This window comes from Athene noctua, chromosome 4, assembly GCF_965140245.1.
Source record: "Athene noctua chromosome 4, bAthNoc1.hap1.1, whole genome shotgun sequence".
Taxonomy (NCBI): domain Eukaryota; kingdom Metazoa; phylum Chordata; class Aves; order Strigiformes; family Strigidae; genus Athene; species Athene noctua.
The window spans coordinates 67,323,361-67,336,301 of NC_134040.1; the positions used below are offsets into that span (position 1 = coordinate 67,323,361).

Consider the following 12,941-nt stretch of genomic DNA (forward strand, 5'->3'; position numbering starts at 1 on the left):
GGTTTCTTAAAGAACCCTGACTCTTTGAAGAGTCATCTTTGTGTTTTTCGGGTTGCTGAACAAGCATTATAATGAGTACGAGATCCAAACCATAGCAGAGGCAACCAGTCAGAATGAATAAAGGAAACATAGTAGAATGTATTCTGTCATAAAATTTTGACTACACATCTGGGTTGACTGCCTTTTGATTTTTCTCCATTCCTGGACATATGTTTCTCTAAATACAATGTCCATCAGTTTCTAATCACTTTGCCCTGGAGGGATTTGTAGCTTTCCATTTATTTATTCTCTAGAGGAGGAATATCTTTAGTACCTAACATGACCCTCACTGTGACCTGACTTGCAATGCAAGAACATGTACTGAGGAAATTATGCGTTCTTCTAGTTCAACTGATGTCTTCTTTTGCTCTAACATGGCCAGCTGGAAACACTTTCAGAGAATGGATCCATTCAGAAGAAGAAGTGTTTGCACATTTAAATTGAGACAAGCTGCTCTTTAGGCATCAGATTTTAAATTGAACACTTGGGTTTGACTCTACTAGTCTGATGAGTTGAAAGTATTCTTTTTATTGCTATAGCTCTTTCAGTAGATGCATTAATGCAAGACCCAGCCTATACTGTAACCAGAACCACAGCTTTGAATGGTATTTTTCAACTACTTGAAGAGAGAAACAGAATTTTTTTTAAAAAAATAATTAAAGTCCAGCTGCACAACTATTAAGAAGATAAAGAATTCTCTTTCACTTAACAAAGTTGAATGAATGATCTGAAATGTGGTCTAGAAAAAATACTTTAATATTTTAGATATTCAAGCAAAGTAGTAGCAACAGCAAGAACCCCACTCTCAGTGTTTAAGAGACAGTGGTCCAGAACAGACCTAGCAGGATTGTAGCCATGAACAGATCGACCAAACTTCTTTTTAACTACAGCACTGGGCTTGGGAAGATATATGTCCACTTACCTGTATAATGTCTGTTTTAGGACTCTGGCCTTCCCATACTGACGCTTTGTAATAGTTTTGTTCAAATTTAGGTGTGTTATCATTCACATCTTGTATCAAAACTGTCACTCCACAGAGCGCTGAATTCAAGCTATTTTCAGCCATAATTGAAAAATGTATTTTATTCTTAACTTCAAAATCAAGAAACTTTGGCTCTTTTACTGTGATTACACCTGGATTATTAAAATAAAAAAAAAAAAAAATAGATGTGACATATGTCTTCAGGAAAAAACCCCACACAAATGTAGTTATGAAGTTCTTAACTTATATGGTCTCCTTAACTGAACACATGACAGAACTTCAGCAAGTGTCCACCATGTCCTTCACCTACCTATCATCACTCTCCACATGCTAGTTACTGTACAAATCTTGGAGGGCTAAGTTTTCACCGATCAATCACCATGTTGGCAATTTCCTAAAGCCTTGACATGTGTTCCTTGACAAATGCCAGAGAGCCAGCTGTGTCTGAAGAGACTCTTGGCCCTCACCTGACATGGCCACATCTAGCCCTCCATCTATATCCAAATTGGGCAATAGCTGTACCGATTTCTGTATCTGACTAACAAACTGGTAAAACATCCTTCTGATGCAGTGAGGCCTGCCTGTCCCCAACTGTTATTCTATCAAAATTAATCAGTGAAAATTATTGAGACTACAAGCACAACGAGACATCTCCACATTAAACCTGAAATGTCCTTGGAAAGCCATGGTCATTGTTTCAATGTTCTAGGTAATATAGTAATATACTAAAAATTCTTCATTTGTATGTTAATTTCATTAGAATTCAAATTCAGTTTTGCATGGATTTTTCAGTAATGATGCCATGAATATTTGTATTCTAGACCTGTGACAGCCTCAGAACCCATTTAGTGTGGCTCTCCAAGCTAGTGCTTTTCAGTTTTTATTTTACAAGATAAGCAGCAATGATTGACTGTTACTTATGGATCTGTCCAGTGTTCAAGAATAGCATCTCAAACAAAGATTTCAAAGATGGCAGATGGGTCTCTTCAGCTCAACACTGTATACAGTAAAAGTAAAATAGACAGTGTCAGAAGGATTACACTTCAAGATGACAGAAAGTAACTGAAAGACTTGTGTAGAGTGGAGCAAATAATCAAGTTTGAGGTACACCACCTAGGAGGAACAAGTCAGAGACCCAGAGCTGCTCATTCTAGCAAAGTGCACATGAAGAAGAAACAGGGTAACAGCCTTCAAATATGTAAATAACAGGTTTTTTGCCTTTGTCTTATGTCTATTGTTACTAGGTTAAGAAGTAATGTTTAAATCATTTCAACAAACATTCAAACATGAATAAAAGCTTTCCAACTGCCAAGACTTGTACAGACTATTGAGAGGGTTTGTAGAATCACTGTCACTGGAGGTTTTTAAGAACACTACAGACAAACTTCTGTCAGATTTCAGCACAACTGATTCCCCTCTGTGTCAGAGGACAGACTAGTTCATGTCTTAGGGTCACTTCCTACTACACTTTATATGATTCTACAATATAAATCCCCTAGAATGGTAGAAAGTCGTCTCCAAAGTGGGGTTAATTAACATCAGTGCTTGAAAAGGCAAGTAGAGCAGACTTTTGGCTGTTTAGAATACCTAAGATAGAAAGGGCATCAATATAGCTCAAAATACTCTGCTGTAGAGACAATGGGTAGAGAGTCACTGGTGTAAAAATTAATGCTGAGGTACGAACTGATCTTAAAAGGTCCTGAAAGGCTGCACTTCAATTAATGTTTTCTAAGAAACAGAAGAAAGATTTCAGAAGAAACAGAAGAAACCACAATGGCTCAAATATCTCAAAAGAAGACTCATGACATCTACTGCTACAGAGATTCCACTATTGTTTGTGAAGAGAGTGCTTATGAGACTCTTAAAAAACATCATATAACCATTTCCAGCCTGGCTTCATTAAAAAAAGGATAATCCCGTTTGATTTGTTTTTTTCTTTCTTCTTCCTTTTGGAGGTGATATTGGAGAAGATTCACTTTCCTGAGGATAAAGTTGTCTTTTATTCTTTAAGATTAATCTTTCTAGCTTTATTTCAGTAAAATAAGAAGGACTTGGAAATCAAGTGTCTGCACTTTAAGTGCCCCTCACCTAAACAAACCAAAATAACTGTCCATCAGCATCAGACATGATAGCTTTACAGGAGTACACCAGTTGATGCCTAGAGACGTCAGAATATTCGGAGATTAAAGCCTCCAGGAACTCAGGGAGAAGGCCTTTTTTTAAAAAGAGTACAAACTATTAACACTGTTTCTGAGAAAAACTGCTTCCACTGTCTGTGCCATCCCAGAAAGAGTACAGCTATTCAGAGGCGAACTCCTTTGCTGCCGATGTTTAGGAGCTGAGGCAACCAGAGGAGCTATGCTCTCTTATGAACCTTAGATGAGAGCACGTAAATGCACAGAGGGAACACGCTGCTCTTCCTCCATCTAAAGTTCCTGACTGAAGAGCAGGTGAAAGCAGATCTGATGCAGAACACTAATACAATTGCCAAACCCCCCACCCCAACTTGACTTTTAGACTTGTCAAGGTTTGTTTGAAGCAAAGAGTATGAAACTCAACAAGGGTCTAATGTTTCTGACATTAGGAGTGTTTTGAAGGATTACGTTTATTGAATTTTGGAGCAACTTTATGATAAGAAACAAGATGAAGTCTCAGCTCAGAATACAAAGCAGTAGTTTATCAGTTCCCAACACCTGGTGATCAATAGTTAATCAGAACTGAGTGTTTTAAACTGGTGTTCAACTTCTTTCCACACCAAGTTTACAACAGTGCAGGTCTCTCTACATCCCTGGTTTTCCTAATGATTTATTCATTGGAACAGGAGAGTAATACTGTAAGATATCTACCCCTTGATCTTGTGGTAGGAACTTGCTACATTTTAGAGACCACACTCTTTAAGCTACACACAGACACTTGAAAAAAAATTATAAAAATGTACCTGTAATGGGGTGTATGGAGAATAAGCTTTCCTTGTCAGTGAAGATGCTGTATGTTATATTTTCTCCTGTAAATTTCTGTTCATAAGCTTCTACAGTTAGAAGAGATGTACCTATAGAAACGATAAGACATTTTCATCATGTCCACTTCAGAAGGTTTTATTCTAATTTTATATTACTGTAATTAATATCAGATGCACAGCTAAACACCTACATACTAGACTAGGTGCTTATTCATTAATTAAAATAGTATACAACAAAAACAAATCTTCCTTGACTTTCACTGCATTACAACTTCATAGGCAAGGCACTGTCTATCCCTCCCTTACCCAGTAAATTATTCATCTGATCACAAGACCATCACCTGCCTAAATAAAATAATGAGTTTTAACTTTTCCTAATTGTAAACTCCCATGTACCACTGGAATTACCTCTTACCTGAAGTCATATGTACTCCTTTTTTTCAGGTTATGTCATCTTTGGTCATTTAAATCTCACCTTTTCATGAATTCTTTTAAGGAAAATAGCCCTTTTTTGTGTGCATCATAGGAACGCATGTTACCCCTGAATCACCATAAAAGAGTTTATTTTTCCTTCATTTATTGGAATTCAGTTTGGATTTAACAGTATTTTAAATTAAATATTCTTAAAAATTTTAATTAGCCATCTTTTGACAGAGAATGAAAAGATGAAACTACATGTATAGCTATGTGTCAATTCAAGCAGAATCCAAATTCCATGAAAAGCGCAATAATTTAATATATTATACAAGAGTTATAAAATAAAAATCCTGTTTGAAATGGGTTGAGAGAAAAAATGTGTAACTGAATACATTATCTTGCTCAGAATCATCACATTTAACAAAAATGTAGCAAGTTTAAAAAGCACTATCAAGATTTCCAAATAATTATTATTTTCAAACGACTTATGAACTTGTTTAGCATATATGGCAATTGATTTTAATTATTTTAATTATTTAATGGTAATTGATCCCATACAACTGTGATAGAGTGAGAATACTGTGCAACCTGAACTCTTCCAAACAGCATTACAGACAAACAGCTATTTTATCATGTTACAAAGGGCGTGCTGTTCACACTCAGTGAACATTAGATGAAAGGATTTTAGCATAAAAATGAGAGGAAATGTTGCTCTTAGAACTATCTGCTATATTTGTATTTGAGCATCATTACTTATAATATTAATTTTTAAAACCAGGAAATTTTAGGTTGTTTCTCATTTGCATCTAAAATCTGACTGTCAAAACAAAAAATATGTGAATTTTGACAGATGTCATTTTCTGTACTAGTCAATATAAGTTATTTACTAGAAAAATTCTGGAAGTAAGATCCAACTGTCCAATAGGTAAAGACTGATATGAATGCTGCACTGTTTATTTTAGGAACTAAAATAGGGGGTTGTAGGTTGAATTTTCATTGCTGACCAACTTTGATTTACTACAAAAGCCTGCACGGGCAACCATTCATAGCATCTTCAGAGCAGAATTAAAGATTAAAAAAAAAAAATCAAGATCTGAAGAATGTCACTTATTTATCTTTTAATGCTGTCAGCAGTCTTTTTGTTTGCTTGTGCATTTAAGAAAAACTACCAGAAATAAAGGAAGCAGCGGCAATTCTGCTTGAATCCCTGTTTTGCAGGGGTTAGGTTAATAAATTGTTACTCTGGGTCCTCCAATCCTAATCCTTTAAATTTCATATTTTTCACATAGTTGAAATTGTTCAGAACTTCTTTTTGGCAGAAAATAAATCTCTTCTATTTCTGATACCTTTCACAGAAAATGACTTCTTCAAACAGTGAATTTTTACAGTTCATTGACAAAAATATATGAGCGAACTCTGAGGTCTGTTGTGTCACAACAGGGTCTACATAGGTAAATAGCAAAAGAAAGTACCCATTCGTTGGAGCCTGCAGTTTCAAGTATACGTGATTGAAATACTGCTCCAAGCAGAGGTCACAACATGTAACACAACCTGGAGAAAAGTAAGAGAAAGGTAGCTTTCTGGCTCCAAAGCACACTGAAATGGCATGACAAGGATGCGATCAGCACTGAAGCTAGTGCAAGGAAGGAGGAAGATCAGGGTCATAGCAGAAAGCAGTCAGATTGGCTTGAAACACTATGCAAAATGTTCGTATTTAGGGTTTTTTTTCAGTTCAGTCAGACAACCTGATTGCATTTGTAAGTATCTCAAATTGCTTTAAGTAGCCTACACACCAACATTTACATTATGCCTGCTGACTTGAAACTGAAGCATAGCAGCATGGACAGGATTTGCCTACCTGGCCAAACAGGGTCAAAAACATTCTACTCTGTGTTAGGACATAACATATGCATCAGAACTGAGCTACTGTATCACTGTAAGGTTGTTTTTTTTCCTCTCTTCAGTGCTCATTATAGTAGTCTCTTTTTCCCTCCTTTGTCATCTAAACCTGGTTCATCCTTACCATTATTTCTTGAGACCTCTTGATTGTTCATGAAAGAAAAAGCTAACGAAGCACAAAAAGAATTTACTTACAGAATAAGAGGCTACATATTTTTAATCTATTAGAAAAAAACAGAGGAGTCAACAATTTTTACTGGTGAATCTGTCTTCAAGGAAGTGCTATGCAAACAACCATTAAAAGTGAAAGCTTGGTGAATAATAAAGGTTTCTTACCCTCTGGAGACCACAGTGACTTGATTATTTATTGACTAGCCTCTAAGTGCCTGTTGTAATGCAGTTTATAATATTTAAAGACATTAAATATTCAATATTGAACTAAAAGTAGAAGAATGGGGTTTTCTAAAGGTCATCAAACTTTGAGGTCAAACACTTGAAGAAAATCTGACTACAAGGACCAGTTCCTGAGGCACTCACCCAGTTGACAAGTTTAAACTAAATTAAAACTAAGGACCCTTGGCTTTAATCATTTATGCTGTTCAGATTTTTGATTCTTTTAAAAATAAACTTAGAGTTTTCCCACTCTATTAGTTAAGGCAGAAATAAAATTAGGAGAAAAAGACACATTTATTAATACCAGTTCTACAAATAATCAGTACATAATGTGTATCTCCCCTGGACTGAATACACTGATAACATTCATATTTGTAGAGGTCCCAGAATCATATACATCTTGTAAACTAACTTCTATAAGAATTTTAATTATAATCATGTTTTTTTTCCCACTGAAATGTAAAATATTTGATAGTTACTTATGCTTGTATAAATAAGAAAATACTACAAACAGAGCTAAAACAGTATTAGTATTTGGTAAAATCTCTCATACTCTTAAAAGAATTTGATCTTCTTAGCAAATAGACTTTTATTAAATATACAAACTAACATTTTGGGATTAAACCCTCCTGTTTACCCTGAAGCTTTGTTAAATTTCCTTTAATCATAAATAAGGTTCAATTTAAGTTGTTTTGATTTTCTATAGACTGGAATGACAGAACATGTGACTATGGCATTTTGATACCACAGTTCCTTCCGGCATTTGTCATTTCAGGTTGGATTATCTAGTCTGACCCAGCAACGTATCTACACTTGGGAAAATTTAGGATCAGATCAGTTTATCTATTGCCATAAAGCCTTGATTTTGATTTTCTTTCTTTAAACCTAAAAACCCACTATCTTCCCTCTTAGTCTTTTTTCTTAACTAGAAAGAAGTTTTAATGCAGAATTAATGAAGGTTAATCCCACCTCTCTTGAAAAGACTGAAACCTTGACCTTACTCCCCCAGGAAGTCTGACAAACAGGTTCTCACCACACCTGATGAAAATACAAGTGTGCTGCAGCAAGGGAGAGACAAAACTGAGAGCCCAGAGCTCATCTCTGGAAACACTCTGGTCTCTCTGCTTTCCACTTTCCGAATGCCCCAGAATGGAGGGCGCCCATACAACACCACAATTGGCTCTCAATGGGTAGATCAATGAAGAGACAGAAGACGAGGTTAACACACATTGCTGGGACATCCAAACTGTATCTTCTGGAAGTAGCAATTCCCCCAGGGCAGACTCTCCTTTGCAAAGCGACACAAAATTAATTACTGTACAGTCCTGACTCTATTAAAACAGGGCTTAGAGGCCTTGGGGTATCCATGACTCATATTCACAGAAAAATTTAATTTTATGATGTCCAAAACTACTTGGTCAAATTCATGGAATAAAGAGCATTTTTTAAACATCAGGACAAAATGTGTTTAGAGATTTTTTTTTTTTTTAATTTTTTTTTTGCATTTGTACTAGAAGCAATAAATGAAGCACTGGTTTTAAAAAAAATAATTAAAGAATGCTAAAGTACTTCTTATCCCACAGGTTCTGTACTCAGAGTGCTCAGTGAGGAGTGCAAGGGAAAGAAATGCTCCTCTGCCTGAAGAGACCTGAATCTACACCTTCCGTATTTCAGGAGTGTTTTAACCAGCAGGCTACTGCATGCTCCACTCTCTCCTGTTGGAAACCTTCCACTTTTTCCAAAATCCCACATGGTTTTTGACAGATAGTGAGAGAGCTAGAGGGATGCTCTAGCTTGGTGGTTTGATCACTTATCACAACTTCCTAAAAATATTTCACCTATGGTTAAAAAGTCAATTATAAAAAAATTTTTCACCTCATTGCTTATTTTCAATCTGTTAATTAAAACATCAGTAATACAACATTATCCTTATCTGCTGAAAATCTGGCTTGTAGTCAGCAGGCACAGAGAAAGAAATGACTGAGTAGTTTCAGCAGTAATTACTGCAACAGCCATCTTCATCCTTCCTTCTCTATTCTGTTTGCAATTATCCAAGAATATTGATTGGTTTTCCAAAATTATTAACACATTTCTTTTTTACCAATTCCTAATCAAATATATAGGCTGTTACTCAAAATCTACTAATTCACTAGTCTCACAATAATACCCTTAGGATATAAAGGAATACTGCTTCCATTTTACTGAGGGAAATTTGAACTATAAAGAGGATAAATTACTTGTTCAAGGTGAACCTCTTGGGGCAGTATTTGAATCAAGACTATAGTGCAGGTCAGATCTCTAAATACATCTGGTCAATCATACAGTGGGATTTGTGGGAGGAAAAATGTGAAAGGCACTCCTTTCTGCCCCTCATTAGGATGAACCCAGACCCTGAAGCTGGAAAAGGTACTTTACTGTATCTAATTGGCAGGAGGCATAACTACTAATATTCTCTGAATGACAAAAAGTAGAGCAGTAATTCTCATCATTACATGGAACAAAAATAAATCTGTAAGCACGTTGTGACTGAAGCTGGTTTATGTATAGGTAGCATTCAATAGTGCAGGCTCTACCTAGAGATACACTGTAGAAGCCTGCCCAAGTGACAATCTACCACAGCCTCTGAACTTCTCTCCTCTTCACCCCACTCTACACCCCATTCTCCTTCTTCTGGAAAGTTCAAAACTTCAGCAAGACTTTAGCGTATCTCTTGAAAGCTACTACAGTTCATGAAGGGGTTTGCAGAAACAATAAATGTCATGGTGCAGCTGGTACACACCACTCATCTCATTTGAGCTTGTGTGCATTGACAAGTGAAATGATGAGTAAACACTGTCCACCCATCACTAAAGTCCTTTTGTTAAAAGAGTGAACCCACTGATGCTCAGGGCTTCCCAGGCTGAGAGCTGGAAATACACTGCATTTGGCAGGGAGCTTTCAGTTTAATATAAGCATCACTGTTGTACATGGGTAGCAAACTCAAGAGCCAGACGATGCCTCCAACTAACTTTGTTCATGTGGTGTAGTGGAAAAAGGCAGACGGGTATTTACTAAGTACAAATTAACTTTTCCCTGCTGCTGCACTGGAAAAAGGTTTCTTTATACTATTCATTTTAATTACCATTCCAAAAGGAGAGGAGATTGGCAACTGCAAGAACACAAATTGGAATTTGATGCCCACCTGCTGCACTGTTCTCAGGCACACTTGCTTCATACAGGCTATGGGTGAATGAAATCTTCTCCTCTTGTTCTTCTGTAAAGATAATGACCATAGCTGTGGCTGTTCGAGGTGAGATACCTTGATCTGAAACCATCACTAGCAGCTGGGTACTGAAGTCCCTGGAAGTCAAGGGCTCCTGAAGAATGATGTCACCTGTCTTCGCATCAATCCGAAATACAGTTTCCACTGTCATCAAGCTAAAAACAACAGCTCCATTTGATCCCAGATCCACATCTTCCACTCTCACAGTGACTACTGTCTCATTCACAGGGGTTTCAGCAGGCACAAAAGCCCTTATAGGATTCTGCAAAAAAACAGGATCATTGTCATTGACATCATCAATGTGCACCACAACAGTGACAGTGGTGCTTCTTGGCAAATGAGCGCTACAGTCACTTGCCACAGCCCTAAATGTGTACTGGGATTTGGTCTCCCGGTCCAGTGCCTTTGCAGTAACTATAGATCCTGTTACACAGTTGATAGCAAATGCTCCGAAGGTGTCGTCAATGAGGGAGTAAATAACTTCACCATTCAGGCCATCATCTTCATCGGAAGCCAAGAGGTCCAGGATGGCTGAGCCTTCCTCTAGGTCTTCTCTCACGGAGATTTGATACTGGGTCTTTGCAAACAATGGGTTGTGGTCATTTTCATCCAAGACCATTAGAGTGAGCTGCGCAGTGGAGCTTCTTGAGGGACTGCCTAGATCACAGCACTCAATTACAAGAGTGAAATTGCTGACGTCTTCTCTGTCTAAGCTACGAGTGACCAGCAGTTTTCCTGAAGTGTTATTTAGTGTGAAGTATTCTCCAACATTTCCACCTTTCAAGCACATAAAAAAATAAAATGATCACAAACAATTGCTTTTGAAAAAAGAATCCTTTGTGAATACCACTATGTTAATTGCAACAACATAATCCAATTGCTCATACAGCTGGTGCACTCATGTGCCTTTCACGTATTTTATTCCTCTTATATGAATTAAAACCTGCATTTCATTTAAATCAGTGGGTGGCAATGACAGTAAATACAGAATGTCATATCAATTTACAGAGTGGCTATTTTGCCAGATGCATGTCTTTTTTCCTAAAGCAGCACACCTTATAAAATCTCCTGCAACTATGCTGCTGCATAAAATGACCTCTTCCCAACCTTAGTTACAAATTCCAGAAACCTATAAAGCATTGCTGACAATTGCAATTACTTGCTCCTTGTTCTCTTTTACAAACCTGTCTCTTGGAAGTGAATAGTTGCGCAAGGTCTTGATTTGGGGGGTATGGGGTGGGGAAGTTAAATATGAAGCAGTCGACAGAAAAGTCAGAGTTTTTACTAACGGTGAATGGCATACATACTTTATAACGTGTAGAAAGACCAAAGGTAATTAAATTAAAGATCATAAAAGATTGTGAAATTAAACCCAAGAAAACATAAAGGAATTCATAACTGTTTCTTCAAAGAAAAATGTGTTGGCTGTTACTACAGTAGCTATCTGCCTACGTTTAAACTACTGCTGAGCGCCACAAACCAAAGTAAGCACAGAAAACTTGTATGTGTGCAAAGACATTACAGGAGGCTTTGAACAGCTGTGAAGCTTACATTGGTATAGTGGACACGAGGAGAGTTTGGCAATATGACGACCAAGTATGACATTACTAATTGCTGGGTGAAAGAAGCTCTCATGAAATAAAATTAAATAAATAGAATTAAATAAATAAAATTAGATTAATTCTTCTACTTATTTGCAAGGGTATATTTACATTCAGAACTTTCACAACTGTAACAAAATCATGCCTTCATGATTATCATGCCTTCATGATTAATGTCTCCTTCCAGCATTTGGTAGTTTTTTGTTTTTCTTTTCTGTACCATTTCAAATCCAGAAAGTAGACTGAAAGTATGCCTGGAAAGTGCTTATTAATGCTGACAAAGGACTGAAAGGGGTTTTTTTTCCACATGAAAGAAGCATGTGGACAAGATGGGAGTTAGGGAGACCTGGCAAAATCAAGACTAGTCTAAAACTTAGATACTGCTGTTTATATACTTTCTGATTTATACTAACAAAAATGATGGAGAGTAACTTACCAATTATTTTGTATCTTAGAGCTCCGTTATCACCAGCATCCATATCTACAGCCCGGGTAATGTAAACAACAGAAGGCTGTTGGTTCTCTGGAATATGGATCTCAGAGGTGGAAAAAAGAAACATGGGAGAGTGATCGTTTTCATCCAGCACTGTGCAGATAACTGTCACTGTGCTTGACAGTGATGGGGTTCCACTATCTCGAACCAAAACTAAGATTAATAAAAAGAAAGCAAATTTTATACAATGGTTGTGGGTGCAACAACAGATGTTCCTTAATAATAGCACAATAGGAAGTTATCTGTGCTATGAAAAAAGCACATGCTCTTCTGTACCTGAGAATCTTACCACTTCCATCTAATTCAGAGGGCATAAAAAGAGGTAACGATGATAGTAACACCACACTCATTCTCACTTCCAGTTTTACAGGCACTCATAGATATTTCACACTGTTACCTTTAATACTGAAAACCTCCTGGGTTTCCCTGTCCAGTGATGCACTTGTTATGAGTTCTCCACTGTCTGAATTTATCTTGAATTTCTCATAACCAGGTCCTGGTAAGATTTCATACCGAAGCAAGGAATTCAGTCCTTAAAAGCAGAATGGAAGTCTTAGTAAAACACAGCCTCACATTCACATTCAGGTCTACAGATTTGTCTCTTTCTTCTCCCCCTCCCCATGAAATAGGTTGTAGATGAAATGATTACGTTTAATGCAGTGAGTTAATTGCTTCTTCATTAGCACAAAACGATCCAAATTTAAAATCTGGATCTTCAAAATCCTCGTCCAGATGCTGTTTTGTGCCTAAATTTTCCAGACACTCAAAGTGACCTCGGCAACACTTCTAGGGACTCAGGGTGTGCCTCCAAACTGACATATCAACATGGTGCAAGAGAACACTAACAGACCATGGAATCCATGTGTATGTCTTCTGCTTTCCCTGAGGTAGGTAGT

General features: G+C 37.0%; 1 protein-coding gene across 1 annotated transcript in view; it reads right to left on the minus strand.

The window, feature by feature from the left end:
• Window positions 1–12,941, minus strand: part of DCHS2 (dachsous cadherin-related 2) — a 121,849-nt gene that overhangs the window by 14,935 nt on the left and 93,973 nt on the right. Inside the window, exons 11-14 of the mRNA XM_074905947.1 lie at window positions 12,443–12,577; window positions 11,989–12,198; window positions 9,871–10,728; window positions 962–1,173 (exon numbers count right to left, since the gene is read on the minus strand). Of these exons, the coding sequence (XP_074762048.1) occupies window positions 962–1,173; window positions 9,871–10,728; window positions 11,989–12,198; window positions 12,443–12,577 (1,415 nt within the window). The remainder of the gene's footprint in view (window positions 1–961; window positions 1,174–9,870; window positions 10,729–11,988; window positions 12,199–12,442; window positions 12,578–12,941) is intronic.